This window comes from Kogia breviceps, unplaced genomic scaffold (genome assembly GCF_026419965.1).
Source record: "Kogia breviceps isolate mKogBre1 unplaced genomic scaffold, mKogBre1 haplotype 1 scaffold_303, whole genome shotgun sequence".
Taxonomy (NCBI): Eukaryota; Metazoa; Chordata; class Mammalia; order Artiodactyla; family Physeteridae; genus Kogia; species Kogia breviceps.
This window is the reverse complement of record NW_026711742.1, coordinates 31690-47962: the sequence shown is the minus strand read 5'-3', so window position 1 is coordinate 47962 and position 16273 is coordinate 31690. Positions and strand designations below refer to the sequence as shown.

The following is a 16273-nucleotide window of genomic DNA, read 5'->3' as shown; positions in this document are numbered from 1 at the left end:
GCCAGCGCAGCCACCACGGCCTTGGCCTCTAGGTGCACACGGCGCCCATGCTCCCAAGGCTCTCACTTCCTAACAACTGGGGCCCGAAACCCCTCAGGCCCGGGCACCACTGCGTAACCTAACCGTCCCACTTCCTCATGGGGGTGGTCACACCTAACTTCAGCAAGGTCAACTCCTGCTACTATGGGGAAACAAATCTGGTGGTGGGTGTCCTCACGGCTCCACTCAGCGAGCCGATGCCCCAGAGTGAGCGTGGGGTGGAAGTGCGGTCCCCGGAGGACTCTGGTACTCAGAGAGGAGCGTGACCCCTGGAGGCAGGCCAGTGACTTCCCCTCACGCTCACCGAGAGAAGCCGGGTGCGAGGAGGGCTGCGCCAGGCTCCCCTGTAGACCTGACATGCGGGGCCCCTTCCTCGGCAGTTTTCAAGGCTAATTCTGTACCCGACTTTCACTCAGAACCCAATTCCCGTGTAAGAGACGACTCCAAGGCATGCCCCTTGCTGCCTCCCCAGGTCACCCCCGGCCTGGCCCCTCCCCTTAGTGACTTCCTTGCCTCCAGCCCCCCTGCACCAGGTGTCTCCCTGACCAGCCTCTCCTCTCCTCTTGCAGGCCCCTCCCGCCTCCCCAAAGTTCTCCTGCTCCCTCGGCTACACGCCGCCACGTGTCTCACTGCTCCTCTCAGCTGGAGGGCGTGCCGGCTCCACCGGGGACTCACCCACCTATGCGTGGATCCAGAGGCACTTTGCCGAGAAGCGGGACCTTCAGGCCCTGGCACATGACCTCCGCACCCCCAGTCGTCGGCGGGAATATCTGAGACTCCTTCTGGGAGGCAAATTAAAGGGAGAGGAATCCTGATTTTGTTTTAGAATCATACGAATGGACCACATTTTAAAGCAGCTTTAAAAGATGGCTATTTGGGGGGCTTCCCTGGTGGCGCAGTGGTTGAGAGTCCACCTACCGATGCAGGGGACACGTGCCCCGGTCTGTGAGCCACGGCCGCTGAGCCTGCGCGTCCGGAGCCTGTGCTCCGCAACAAGAGAGGCCACAACAGTCAGAGGCCCGCGTACCGCAAAAAAAAAAAAAAAAAAAAAAAAAAAAAAAAAAAAAAAAAAAAAGGCTATTTTGAATGTGAAAAGAATTTTCATTAAATCAGCAACAGAGGGTTTTAACTGATTCCACTTCCAGAAACGATGGGGAAAATAGAAACGGTTTCCCAGAGATCCACCCCTACGATTTCCTCAGGCATGGAGGACGGGACCTGGTTAGACGTACTCTCACCTGGCACTTGGGGCAGATGAAGCCACTCATGTTCTCCACCACCCCGATGATGGGCAGCTTCACCTTGTGGCAGAAGTTGATCTCTTTCCGGACGTCCTGGAGCGACACCTCCTGTCAAGGTTCAAGAAGTCCAGTTATGTCAAAGTCCAAGCATAAAAAGAGAACATTCGCGTGGTGGAGGGATGGCTGCAGGGCCGTGGCATCACCACCACGAAGCATTAGAGACCGTGCCCTGTGTTCCGTATTTGTTTCGTGCCGACCACGTGAGCCCTGTTCCAGGTGCTACTTACTTCCCACAAACCTCAAAGGATAAACCTGAACAGGCAAACGTCCAATGTACAAAGAATCTACAGGAAAGTGACCCTTTAACACACCTCCGTGTTCCACTTTCCCGTCAATGTACTAGGCTGAGCCCGAGTGGACACAGCTTTCCAGGTCAGGGGCAGCCTGTGGGCTCGTCTGGCTGCCTATTTTCATAAATAAAGTTCTTCTGGAACACAGCCTGGCCCACTCTTCTGCACAGTATCTCGGGCCGCTTTTGCCCCACAATGGTACAGCTAAAGGGCCGTGACAGAGACCGTGTGACCTGAAAAGCCCGAAACAGTTACTCTCTAGTCCTTCACAGAAAAAGTACACCAACCTCTGATCCTGGTTATCATGAACCCAAACAACTTTATGCATAAAAAGAAAATAGGGACTATTACCAGGTTTGGATCCCTTCAAATTCACTTCTGGACTCTGAATGTGTATGTTACAGCGTGAGGACTGTGGATAATCAGGGCTTAGTACCTACCCCAGTCCCCCATTTAATTTTATTGCAGACACATGTCCAAGGGTCATGTGCTGTCAAATACGGCTACTCCTGAACATCTGTGGCTTTAAAGGTCACAGGCCTCCAAAGGGTCCTGGCTTTGAGTCCTCTATGCTCCTGAGGCCCTCAAGCCCTTTGAGGCTGGGGTACAGACAGAAGGGCACTTAGCTAGAAAGTAAACTGGCTGTTACTAAGCGTCTCACCTCAGTGCAGCTGTGGTTCTCTCCCTGGTATCCTCTACAAGCCCTGCTTTGTCAAAAATGACCCCCCAGAAACTAATACACCACTGTAAAGCAATTATACTCCAATAAAGATGTTAAAATAAATTAATTTTTTTAAATGCAGTTCTCACAAAAGAAAAAAGAAAAAAAAAAAGAAAAATGACCCCTAAAGAAAGCCAGCTGCTGGATGTGCAGGGCTCCAAGAAAGTGGGCGTCCCCAGCCTGAAGTCACGTTTTCTAGAGAAGTTACATATAGAGGTGCACAAACATGGGGCGTCCCCCCAGGCTTCCTGGAGAAGGGCCGGCATCTGCTCGGTCTGCTCCCCTCCTCCTGAACCCAAGGGGACTCTCTTTCCTTTCACAGTAAATATGGTATCGGAGAGGCCATCCTTGTGTCGACTCGATTGTTGCTGTTGCTTTAGACTTGACTTTTAGAGCGGTTTTAGGTTCATAGAAAGCACAGAGTTCCCATGTGCCCCTGCCTCACGTGGAAAGCCCTGCCCACTGTCAGCACCCGCATCAGAGCGGATGTCCCCACTCCACTGTTCTCATAGGTCATTTCTTTGGGACCTACTCTTAAGAGCACTGATGGTCTAAGGGTGGGCCCCAGCCTCTCTTTAAAAATTCAGTAGGAAACATTCCTAACAACAAATTGTCTTCTCTCCAGCGCCATCCTCAGGCCAGGTGCACCTGGCCTCCTCCCCTCCACCCCCCCGCCAGCCACCTAATGCCTCCCTGTCCGCTGACAGTGGCTGGACCGAAGATAAACGTAAGGTTTCTGCAGATCCCAGTCAGGGTGTGCTGCAGAGCCCAGGGTCTTGGGCTGTTGGAGAAAGAGACCCTCGGGGTGGGGGGCCCTGGCTTGCCTGCGGTGTGGTGATGATCACCGCCCCATCGATGTGCGCTGCGGCCAGGTACTGCGCGGCCGAGAGGTGTTCGTCCGACGTCCCGGGTGGGGTGTCCACAATGAGGTAGTCCACCTCGCCCCAGTCCACGTCTCGGAGGAACTGCTTGATCATGCCTGCAAGGAGAAGCCGCGGGGATGCCTCCTCTCTCCCATCCTTCTGACTCTCTTTACAGAAGCACAGCTCGTGACCTTTACATATGGATCACCCGTGCTCTCAATCAGTGGTGTTCGGCAACGTCTGGGGACACGTCTGCTTGTCAATGACTAGGGTGGGAGTTCTACTCGCCTCTGGTGCACAGAGGCCAGGGTACTGTTAAGCCCCTGTGATGTGGAGGACAGCCCATCCGCTCCAAACAACGAATTATCTGGCTCAGAACGCAACAGCACCGAGGCTGAGGAACCTCGCCCAGATGGGCACTTTCGCATCATTACCTGCAGCCTCCGTGCCTAGTCAACTTGCTACTGATTTCACCTCACTTACTTCTCTCTTTGACACAAATAAGAACACAAACCACCTTAGGAATAATTTCAGGGTTAGGGAGATTTTCAGGAAAGAAAAACCCCTAATAGATTTTGTGTGTGTGTGTGTGTGTGGTATGCGGGCCTCTCACTGTTGTGGCCTCTCCCGTTGCGGGGCACAGGCTCCGGATGCGCAGGCTCAGCGGCCATGGCTCACGGGCCCAGCCGCTCCGCGGCATGTGGGATCTTCCCGGACCAGGGCACGAACCCGTATCCCCTGCATCGGCAGGCAGATTCTCAACCACTGTGCCACCAGGGAAGCCCCCCTAATAGATTTTTAAAATTATAACATTTTATTAAATAAAATTGGTATTTCTGTTGGCTCTCTTCAACCAGTGAAGAGGCAACCAGACGCATAAAAATAATACTCTATGAAGCCCAGCAGGATGAGCCTGAGGCCATCCTGACAGGGCAGGATGCAATTCTGCCCTTGGAAGGATGTGATAAGAGACAGAAAGCAGAGTGGCAAACCATTTTTCTTTGGTCCCCTCCAGATGACGGCATCATCGGGGCTGCTGAGCAAGAAACCCACCGACATCACCCCCAAGTTGTCTTCCAGGAACTAGAAAGGATGACGCAAGAAACATTTTACTTAAAACCACAGTGCAAGGCACTTCCCTATGTCTTTTGTCTGAGCTCTGGCTGAAAAAATTGGGGGGACAAAATTACTGTGTGATCTGTGAGTATATTCACTCTTTGAATCCTTAAATCTTTTTTTTTTTCTTTTTTTCAAAAAAAATCTTTTAAAAAAATGGTTACCATATTGGGGGCATTGAAAGAGTCACCATACGGCCCTATGTGGCAATGACAGTGAACTCAGCTGAAATAAACAAACCTCGTCTCCTTTACTATCTTAACCTGGGTTGGCAAACTATGGTCCCACTTCTGGTTTTGTATAAAGTTTTATTGGAAAACGGCCACAGTCATTCATTTGCTTATCACTATTTTCCAGCTATGACGGTGGCAACTGTATGGCCCCCAAACTGGAAATATTTACTCTCTGAGCCTTTACAGAAAAAGTGTGCCAATCCCAGGTTGGAATTGGATTCCCTGTGCCTCAATAAATATCTGTTGACGATAAAACAGTTACAACCCTTTATGTACACATACGACAAGAGATCCTGAAGAAGAGGGGGTCAGCACTCACCACTGGAGACCAGCCCGAGCCACTCTGGTGAACCTGCAGGAACAGAAGCCCATACTTATTTGTGAGAAATTATACGCCCTGGTCACACTTTCTTTCTCGCAGACAAAGTTTACGCAGTAAGAAGGCAGTTTTATAAATTACAATTCATTGTCTTAAATGCTACCACTAAATTCTTAATAGGGAGTGAACAGAGGGGGGTCAGGGGCTGGGTTATGGATGATAGAATTCATTTGCTTTTTCCCTCCCAGGTTGGGTTATTTGGAAACTGCTTAGATATCTGGTCAGGGGACTGATGTTACTGGAGTCCAAATATAATTTGGGATATTTTAAAAGTGTGACAGAAATCAGTTGGGGGTTGCTAAGAAGATGCATGTAACTGTGGAGCAGCGAGGCAGTCTCTGTACAAGTCCAGGAGTGGAGGGATGACCTTTAGTGAAACAGTAGACACAGAACCCTCCCATCAGTGGTGTGAACTTCAGGGCTGAGCTGCTGCCCCCAGGGGACAACGACTGGGGAAGTGCTGTCGGCGGGAAGCTCGGGCTACTTTAAGACCCAGACCCTTTCCTCGCAGTAGGTGTTCACTAACTGCCAGGGTTCAAGTCTGCATCGACACTTTACTGTGAAACGGGAACTTACGCAACTTCCAACCACATATCAATCTTAGATTTACAGTTCAAGTAACGATGGACCCAAAACAGAGAGCCCATTTTTCCTGATGAATTCTTACTTTTTTAAACAGTCTTTTGAGATATAATTCACATACCACACAACTCACCCATTTAAACCGTACAATTAAATGGCTTCAGGATATTCACAGAATTGTACATCCCTCACCACAATCAACATTAGAACACTTTTGTTACTCTGAGAAGATACCCTGCACCCCTTAAAGGTCACCCCCGATCCCCACACTTCCCCCCAGTCCTAGGTGACCACGGATCTGCTGTGTCTACAGATGTGCCTGCTGCCAACATTTCACAGAATTGCAATCAGACAACATGGGGTCCTTTGTCACCGGCTTTAAAGTCATACTTAAAAAAAAAAAAACCCATTGATTCCTATTAATACTAATTCTCTAAGTCACTGGTTTTGAAAGAGGGGTAAACACGATGATCCAATAGCACAGGAGGAGAAAATAGTAGAACTTCTGTTTTATCTCACCCTTTAAAATTTTCAATTTTTATAACTACTTGTGTCCTGGCCCAGTGAGTAGTACATGCATGTGACTGACGGTAATGGACCCTCGTGCTGGGGGGCATGTGCTCCAGAGCTTGCTGCTTATCGGTAGGTGGTCAGAACTGTGACTCCTGCTGTCCCAAGCAAGTCCCAAGCCCTGAGCAGAGTCCCCGAGGACTGGCTCCATCTGCCTCTGGCTACTCTCTGCCACCCCGACCCTCTGCCCCATCCCCGTGGGCCACTTTGCTGGGGACACAAGGACACTCCTGCATCAGGGCTCCTGCACGCACATGCTCCCCATCCCAGCGCACCCTTCTCTGGGTTCTCTGAGCAGGGTGCCCTTGACCACCCCCTCCCGAAGAACAGCTCCCCTGGCCGCCCTGCCCTGCCGTGTCTGTCCCCTTACCCTGCTTAGTGTCCTATTATCACCTGCCCCTCCCACAAGGGTAGGGTCTTTATCTGCCTTGTTCTCCTCTGAACCTCAGCACCCAGCGCTTCAGTAACGAATGTACCAATCCCAACACCCCAGGAAAAGCCTAGTCCTCCAGCCCGGCTTCAATGAACCCGCCAGGGGAACCCTTTCTTGGATGGCTCTGTGCCACCTAGAAGGGAGGGAGCGGCACGTGCTGCCCCACCCCTGCCCACATTCTTCGCCTGCCTCGCAGTCTCACTTCCCCTCTGGTGACCACAGGAGCAGAGATATTCCCTCCCAGAGTACAGAACCCTGGCCAACCCTGGTCTAGCTTTCCCAGCCAGGGCTAAGTTTCTGCGTCTGACTTCTGCATTTGACGTATTGTTTCCCTTCCCCTCTAAGAAGGCATTGAAACTAACAATTCTCAGAAGGTTTGGATGAACTTAAATACAATCCACACCGCCCCCAAACTCACGGCTGTTGTTAAAAGGAGACAGGAGGTCTAGTGAACATTTACCTGATCTCATCACGTCCAGGTAAAAATACATGGGCTCCGCTGACCTGGCTTAGGGTTAGCAGCTTGGCGCTATAGTTTACCATAAGAAAATACTTCCCTGCGTTTTGTCTTGTCACTATTACCTGTTCTCCTTCTAATCCCATGATCTTGGGAATTGACGGTCCGCATATATCAATGTCTAGAAGAGCCACCTGGGGAAAAGAGGAGACGTGATATAAGCAGATGTACAACCCTCCAGATGTGCACAATCGGGAGGGGACAGGGTCCCAGGAAAAGGAGGGAGGGGAGAAGGTGAAGAAAAACTGGGTTGAACTTGGACCGAGTGGAATCTCACGAGGGAGAGTTACATTTATCTTCCGGGCCACAGAGACACAGACGAAACTCCTAACAAGAACCTGCAAAGTACACCAACACCTCCGGCGCTCCGCCCACACCCCTGCCGCACCCCAGCCACCCTCAGTATGGCCTATTTTCAGGCTGAGCTTATGGTCCAGGGTATCAGGTCGCTTGATGATTCAGGCACAGCCACTGTTTACGTGGCCTTTACCATGTATTGTGTGTGTGTGTGTGTGTGTGTGTGTGTGTGTGTGTGTGTATGTGTGTATGTGTGTGCGCGTGCGCGCGCGCACCTGTCTGTGTGTTAGGGATCATTATCTCTGCTTTACAGAAGAGGAAACTGAGGTTCAGAGAGGCCCAGAGACTTGTTCAACGAGCAAGAAGCAGAGCTGGGACATGAACTGAGGTCTCTGGACTCCAACACCAGGGCTCTTCCCACTACCCCGGGGGCCTGGCGAGGAGGGCCAGAGTGGACCCTCTAGCTGAGCTCTGACCAAGCCCTGTTTTCCTGTGATGCTGAAGGTTAATGATGGCTTAGGCTCAACTTCTAAAAATAAAAGTGAAAATAAGGAAATCTACAGAAGTTCTTTGCTAGTGATACATGCAGCCTTGGATGACTCCTTCTACCCCAAACGCCCATCTGATTCGTGAAAAGGTCTTAGACAGCCTTCAGAAACCTTCTAAAGAGCGGAGCCGTGTTCATCTTGAAAGCTCTCACATCTTAGATCCAAAGTAGAGCACCTCTGGGTAACTTTTTAACTTGCCCCAAATTAGTTTCTTGCTTTCCTCTTCAATCCTCTGGACAACCTCCTATGATCCTCACATGACTTCACACCAGGTCAGGAAAGCAGTTCCTTCATACACTGGATAGTCGTTTGCCTCAAGCGCCCTCTGCTGGACCTCAAGAAGAATGCAACAGAACAACGCTCACCCTGAAGACCCATCAGGGTGAAGACCTCATCCTGAAGACCTGACTTCCTTGGCGTTCTTGATGCTTCAGGCTGATGTGTGTTTAATGATCCAGACGTTTTACATCAGAGCCTCACAACTTGGGAAATTATACCATCGCTATGACCCTAACGGAGACTTTCATCAATAATCTCGAGTTTCTAGCCACTTGGTCTAGAAAATCTCACTCTCTTTTGGGAACAGTTTAATCAGTTTCTTTTGAGGAATTACACCCCCTCTTCCCCACAACCAAGTGGGTATCTTGAGTGAAATGCTACAAGAAAGAGATCACATGCACTCACTCTGCGGTGGTACACTCCTGCTACCCAGCTCTCTAGTGGCCGTGTCCTGTCCCCTTCAGACAGTCTGCTGATCCTGACGCTACCCCCATATCCATCCAATTAATTCCCTTTCTGCCCCGGTTACACCAGAGAACCCCAGCTGGAAGAAACATGCCTGCATTAATCCTCACAGGGTCTGTGGAGGGTGCTAGAAGACTGATGGGAAGAGGAGGCTTTGCCACACCTCTCCCAGCTAGAAAGTGGTGGAGTGGGCGCTGCAGGGCTGTCAGGATCCACAGTGTTCCCTATCCAGCGCCCCATACTTCCACTTAAGAAGAGGTCACGGGAAGCGGGCTCAGTACTAACTCCTGGCACTCTGAGGCCGTGTCACCTCGCACAAGCTGCTTCTCCTTCCCGATCTGTCTGAGCTTCTAACCTGCGAAACCAGTGTTTCAGGAGATCATTAGGCTCCTCCCAGCCCTTGAGTCTACAAGCCCCTGAGAGGGCCTCAGACACTACAGCCTGGACCTTTTAATGACACAGTTTGCCTTTCAGATCATAAGGCAGGATGATAAGCTGGTAACTGACAGGAGCTGCTGATTCTTGCGGTGGAAAGAAGGCACGTGATTCTTGGATGTCTTACAGCTCAGGTCAGCACCATAGAGGCTCCTCCTCCTCCCTTCACCCCAACCTGCACATTCCCTGGCCCACCTGTGATTAGTCAGGGGCTACCCTGCGATTCAAGGCCCTCTGCAAACCATCAGATACCTGCCTGACCAAGTGCTATCATGGAACAGCCTTGCTTGCAGTCAGTAATGAGCTGCCACCAGGCAGCAGGCAGAAAAGGACAGGGCAGTCCTCACCATCCTGCTGAATTTAGGGCAGGGAGGGGTGTGAGCTACTTGACTTTAGTCAACAAGACACCCAGTGTGTACTCTGTGCCCACGCCGGGCACCCTTTGGAGACAGTGATGTTTTCTGTCACCAGTAGGTCTGCCTGAGGGGAGACAGACTTTCTTAAGTGCTGACTTTTTTTTTTTAAGCACCACTGCAAGAAAAAAATCCAGCTCATCTAGCCATGTTTCCACACAGCTGGTGAGCTTCCCTTCAGTCTACTGCAAAGTTTCAACGTGTGTGCAGTGGGACTTCAGAACGTAACAACACGGAAGCGTGATTCTATGTAAACAGCTGTCTATTCACAAGTGGTTCCTTGTAGCTGGCCTGGTTAAAGCACATCTCCAGACAGCTGTTTAAGAAGACACCCGACAGCTTCTGAAAGCAAAGATTATTCTGGGTAACATGGATCATCGCAGAAAACAGATTTCTTGGCTGGCCAACTGGCCAATACAAACTTGACCCTCAGACGGCAAAAGATTGTTGACTAACAGAAAAACACATGGGCAAGTATGTTTGAACCTGCTTGGCACTGGACTCTGGGTGGGCTACAAACTCATTATCACCAAAGCAGAAATAGTCTTCACCCCCCCATATTCTATCAGGGATGTTTACTGAGCACTTCCTATGCATCAGGCATCGTGTTAAGCATTTTACAGTTATGTGCATCATCTCACTCGGTCCTGAGTCCCATTTTACAGATGAGAAAACTGAGGCAGAGACAGTCTGATAACCTGCCCAAGGTCACAGCAGTGGTATCGGTGGCACTGGGATGTGATCATGGGCAGACTGACTCCAGAGCCTGTGTTCTTGGCCACCACTCTCCTGCCCCCCAAACGCTCAGCTAGACTTCTGACCCTCCCTCTTCTCCAAGAATTGGAGGCACTGCTGCTCCATTTGTTCCTGCCGTTGGTTCCAGCACTGCCCTGGTTGTGTCCTCGTGGCCTCTCATGGAGACAAGAGCAACACCTCCCGCTGCTTTACCGTCACCCTCTGACGACACTCGATCACACACTCGGCTACTGCTATAGCAACGCTCAAACCATGCCTCTTTCCTGCTGGAACATCTTCCCAGGGCGTTAAAGCCTCCCAGGTCTGGCTCAGGCTGAGCCTCACCCTCGGCCCCTCTGCTGCAGCAGCAGCAAAGCGCTGCCTGCCCTGCCTGTCTGCCCCAGAGGTCCCAGCTCTGCGCCTCTGCCTCCACCTCCTCCCGCCACATCCCATCAGTCACCATCAAAGTCCAAGGCCGCCTTCTCCCATGAGCCTTCCCAGCTGTCCCCTGCCAGTCACTTCTCCCTTTCCCCAGATGCCTAGAGCACATCTTGGGTAACAGATACAAGATTTCAGAGAAGCCCACGTCAGTCATGTAGGCCAATAAAAGCAGCTCCACACGTCATAAAATGATCTGAAGAAAAATTAGTTATAAGCAGGATTCAGAGCCCTAGTGAGAGAAACACCAAGCTTTACTGGTCCCCTAGTCCAGCCTCTGCACTGTCCCAAGAAGGCCACGGCCTCCCCAAGATTTCAATCCTCCCCCAAAGAAGTTCTTCCCCAGCCAGCACTAGTGCTTCTGGAGCTACAAACCAAACCAGGGACCGGCGAACTACAACCCAGGGGCCAAACCCAGAATGCCACCCGTTTCTGTACAGCCCATAGCTAAGAATGGATATTACGTTTTTAGAGTTGGGGGGGGGAAAAAATCAAAAGAATACATTTATTTCATGACAGTGTGAAAATTATGAAATTCAAATAATATGAAATTCAAAGTTTTATTAGAACACAGCCACACTCATTTATGTTCACAGGTTGTCTGTGGCTGCTTTCATGTTCAAGGGCAGAACCGAATAGTTGCTACAGAAACTGTATAGCCTACATAGCCTAAAATATTTACCATCTGGCTCTTTATACAAAAAGTCTGCTGGGGCTTCCCTGGTGGTGCAGTGGTTGAGAGTCCGCCTGCCGATGCAGGGGACACGGGTTCGTGCCCCGGTCCGGGAAGATCCCACATGCCGCGGAGCAGCTGGGCCCGCGAGCCATGGCCGCTGAGCCTGCGTGTCCGGAGCCTGTGCTTCACAACGGGAGAGGCCACAACAGTGAGAGGCCCGCGTACCGCAAAAAAAAAAAAAAAAAAAAAAAAAAAGTCTGCTGATCCCTGAACTAAACTCTACTTTCTTAACCCAACGATTTCAAAAAATATATTCCTGGAGCCTTCGGTGAGGTATCTGAGAGGCATGTGTTGGGGGGGTGGGGTGGGGGGGTATCTGAGAGGCCACTGTGTGTGTGTGCGAGCGTGCGCACGTGCTTAAGCATATTGAGGGCAGGTTGGAACGGTGGGCTTGATCTCCCTGCCCACGGTAGCAACCTTTACTGGGTTTTTTGTGGAGGAAATAAAGCCTTTATTTTATTAAGAATTTAGGGTGCTATTTCATACTAGAATAGAATGGTTTATCTCACACAAGTAGAAAGTATGAAATTTACCCAATTATTAGAGTTTAAAAAAAATAACTGACAATATGTGGCAGTTTTGAAATGTCAATATTAAATTAAACATACCTTTACACTCCCCATTAGCACAATCTTTAAAAAAAAAAAAGCCAAACAAAAGTGAAAGGTCATTTGCCAGTTATAAAAGAAATGTGAACTGAAAGTTAGTTAGCCCTTATTTATATAAAAATAAATTTCAACATTCAAAATGCACAAAGACCAAACTAATTTTCAAAAATATATCAGTGTATGAAAAGAAGGCACACACCAAGACCAAGGAAAGAACTGGAATGGTTGGGAATGGCTTTCAACATGAACACAATAAAATTGTTTCCATGTTACATGGAACTCCTCTGCAGGCCCCCAACAGCGCTCTGACAGAAAAACAGCAGAGTTGGTGATCCACACAGTGTGTGGTGGTCTCTCTCACCCAGTACACACACAGAACCAACACACAAGTCCTCACCACGGCTCTAATTTCAGGGCTCAACGTGTTGGGCAGTGGCGTCTAAGAGACACCGATGCTTCTCTAGCAGTTCTGGTATGTATATATGTATTTTTTTCAATTAGAATTTTGAACATAATTTCGTTTTGGCAAAACCAAATGGTGGAACGTGTTCTGTGTTAAAAACAAACAAACAAACCTTGCAGCATTCATGGTTTCATTAGGTATAAAGTTGTAATCAAAGTGAATATTGGGATCATTTCCTAAGATTAGTGCAAAACCATCATGAGTCCCAATGAATAACCTGTATTTTTAAAATCACAGGTACTGCAAATTTCCATTTGATCTTTTTGGTAAAAGTAATTTTTTTCTTCCTCACCGTACCACACCCCACACCTCTTATTAAAGCTGAAATCCTGAGAGCAGTACTGAGGAATTTGAGTTTTCAAGCTCCTCTGGGTACACGGGTGTAAGTGAATGGCTTAGTGCAGGGGTTGGCAAGCGTTTTCTTCAAGGGCCAAACGGAAAGTATTTTAGGCTTTGTGGGCAAATTCAAGGATTCAGAAGTACTAATGTAACACTGTAAAAGCAACCATTTATAAATGTAAAAACCATTCATAGCTCACAGGCCATAAAAAGACAGGAGATGGGCTGGATTTGACCACAGGCTATCGTTGGTAGACCCCTGACCTAGAAAAAGGCAGAAGGGGTTCATAAAAAGAAGAAAGCCTGAACTTAACATAATAAATAATCAGCAAGCCAAGAGAAATGTACACCTGCTAGCTATGTTCATGGCTAGAGAATCCAATGAAATATTCATTTCATTGCTCAACTGCCTTGCATTTCCTCATTCTCTCTGCAGGGATCTAGATTCCCAAGAGGCCAGATAAACTGACACTAACGAATCAGCTCCCTACGAGCCATCATGAGCCCTCAGACATGAGCCTCTCCCAGTTTTTCCTTAAGGTCCCACCTGTGTGTTTTCATCTTCTGCTAGGCCGTGGGCCAGATGGGCACTGAATGTGCTTTTCCCAACGCCGCCTTTCCCAGACAACACCAAGATCTTGTGTTTCACGGTCTTCATTTTTTCTTTGATTTCCTCTATGGCTGCAAAGAAAGCAATTCAGATGACCAAGCCCCTGACTCAATCTTTTTTTATTTTTTTAAAATTTTTATTGGAGTATAGTTGATTTACAATGTTGTGTTTCAGGTGTACAGCAAAGTGAATCAGTTATACATATATCCACTCTTTTTTAGATTCTTTCCCCACATACGCCATTACAGAGTATTGAGTAGAGTTCTCTATGCTATACAGTGGGTCCCTATTAGTCATCTATTTTATATATAGTAGTGTGTATATGTCAATCCCAATCTCCCAATTTATCCCTCCCCTTCCTTTCCCCCATGGTAACCATAAGTTTGTTTTCTCTATTTCTCATTTGTGACTCCATTTCTGTTTTGTAATTAAGTTCATTTGTACCATTTTTTAAGATTCTACATATAAGCGATATCATATGATATTTGTCTCTCTCTGAATGTCACTCTTCCAATGGGCTGGAAGAAGCTAAGTCCTTGGGCTATTTCAAGGGATTGTGAGTGAAACAGCACCTCATCAATGGTAGTAATAAGTGCTACCAAAAAACCCCAAACCAAAACCAAACAAAACCAAACCCAAGGCTACGAGTACATCTGACATTTCCTTATTTATCGGTTTACTTGTTTGTCTCCCCTACTAGAATATAAAGTCCATGAAGGGGGGGACTCTGAAGTGTTCATACTATATTCCCAGTTCCAGAAAAGAGCTTTCAGTACAGCAATGATTCCCAATCTGTGGGCAAACCCCACCAGGGGACATCTGGCAATGTCTCGGGACATTTTTGGTTGTCACAGGAAGGACTGTTGCTGGCATGTAGTGGGTAGAGGCCAGGGATGCTGCTAAATGTTCAGGGCAGAGAAACAGGGCAGACATCCCCACCACAAAGAATTATCCAATCCTGAGGGTCAGTAGTGCCAAGAGAGAGAAACTGACAAATTGCAGGCACTTAGTTACCTGTCACTGATAACTATCACTATTACACATTTACTGTGCTTTCAATATTTCATCCTAGTTCAAATCCCTAAAACAACACTGTAACTATTTTCCCCCCATTTTTGATGAGGAAACGGAGGCTCAGAGAGGTTAAGGCTTTTTAATCACCTCATCTGTCTCATTCATAGCTGTATCCCCAGCACAAAGCACTGTGCCTGCAAGTGATCAATACATGCTTCTGTTGAATTAATGGGAGAATCGCTCCTCAAAAGGAAGGAAATTTTGTCCAAAGAAAACAACTGGCGGAGCTAGGATTTAAGCCTAAGCTCCCTGACTTCAAAGTTTATACCCTATTCCCTCTGGTGCCGGCCTCCTCCCAACCACTTCCAGTTACTGTCACTCAAACAGCTGGTCCCACCCCTCACCTCCCACGACTTTCTCCCATGTCCCGCCCCTCCTGAGACCCCTTTTGACTCCACGCCAGTCACGAGTTCAGGCTCCGCCCCCACCCCGCCAATTTTCTCCTCTCCTAGCCTTTTAAAAGCCCTGCCCCTCTGGGCCCCGCTCCTGTCACTCATCCCTCAAGCCCCGCCCCTTAGCCTGAAGACGACTCCACGACCCGCCTCCTCTGGGCCCCTGCCCCTCACCCTTAAGGCCCCTATCCCAACACCATCCACACCCCGCCCACGTCCCGCCTCTTCCAGGACAGCGCTTCTCACTTCCCGTTGAAGCCTTGCCCCTTCCTCACCCGGGTCCGGAGCGGCACCAGCTCCAGAAGCGCAGAGTCCCTGGTTGGGGCACCCCTGACATGAGGCCCCTCGACCTGCTTGGGCGCTGCCGACTCCCGGACAGTCTGCGCGGAGACAAGGTCACAGTTAGAGTGGCTCCTGTCCTTTCAGGTTCGCCCCCCACGCCCCCTCCGCGCGCTCACCGTGAGGCACCTCCTCCATCCCGCTGCCTTGGATGCGTACGCGGTCACCGGAAACCGCCGTTACGTATTTCCGCCTCGTGGCGCCTAATCTAACTCTCCAGCTGCGCGAAATCGTGTCTCGGAAAGAGGGCTGTGCGCACGCGCGAACCTTGTGGTGGGAGTTTGGGACTGTTCTCTTTCTGTTCCTTTTAAAACTGAGTTGCAGATATCTATCATAAATACTTCGGCATGTATCTCCTAGGATCAAAGACTTTGTCCTACATGACTTCAATACTATTTTCATATCCGAGATTTAACGTTAATGCAAAACTGTTAGCTAATATTCACTTTATATTCAGATTAAGGAAGAGCCATCCCCCTGCTCCCCCAACCCCCCTTGATTAGATTCAAGGATTTTTAATTAATTAATTAATTTTATTTTGGGCTCCTTTGGGTCTTCATTGCTGTGCACGGGCTTTCTCTAGTTGCGGTGAGCGGGGGCTACTCTTCGTTGCGGTGCGCGGGCTTCTCATTGCAGTGGCTTCTCTGGTTGCAGAGCCTGGGCTCTAGGTGTGTGGGCTTCAATAGTTGTGGCACATGGGCTTACTTGCTCCGTACCTAAGCTCTGGTCCGGGAAGATCTGCCCTGGTCCCACATCTTCCCGGACCAGGGCTCGAACCCGTGTCTCCTGAAGTGGCAGGCAGATTCTTAACCACTGCACCACCAGGGAAGTCCCCAGGTTAAAGTTTTTAGCAGAATGCACTTACAGTTGTGTCACAGCAGGAAGCACGTAATGCCAGTTGGTTCCATTGTTGGTGATGTGAGGGCTTGATCACTTGATAAAGATGGTGTGTGTCCTGTTTCTCCAGGGAATCCATCATTTTCCATTTGTAATTAATACAGACTCTCTGGGGAGACACATTGAGATCATATGAATATCTTGTTCTCGATCAGCCTTCA

The 16273-nt window shown here is 49.1% G+C and overlaps 1 protein-coding gene across 1 annotated transcript; it reads right to left on the bottom strand.

Annotated features, from left to right (window-relative positions):
- Positions 1-582: 582 nt before the first annotated feature.
- LOC131749694 (cytosolic Fe-S cluster assembly factor NUBP1-like) lies at positions 583-15427 on the bottom strand. The gene is made up of 9 exons (XM_059051591.2): positions 15335-15427; positions 15152-15256; positions 13348-13481; positions 7110-7178; positions 4883-4915; positions 4207-4297; positions 3176-3330; positions 1278-1388; positions 583-821 (listed from the first exon to the last, which is right to left on the bottom strand). The coding sequence occupies exons 1-9, from the start codon at positions 15351-15353 to the stop codon at positions 711-713; spliced, it is 828 nt and encodes a 275-aa protein (XP_058907574.1). The 5' UTR covers positions 15354-15427; the 3' UTR covers positions 583-710.
- Between the last annotated feature and the right edge of the window lie 846 nt (positions 15428-16273).

Bases quoted from the DNA above. Each gene is read 5' to 3' on its own strand.
- LOC131749694 (XM_059051591.2), bottom strand. The intron at 13,482-15,151 runs GTGAGGAAGGGG...CTTTCTTTGCAG, and splicing joins TGGTGCCGCTCCGGACCCGG to CCATAGAGGAAATCAAAGAA. The intron at 3,331-4,206 runs GTTTGCCACTCT...TTCTCCTTGCAG, and splicing joins GAGGGGACCAAAGAAAAATG to GCATGATCAAGCAGTTCCTC.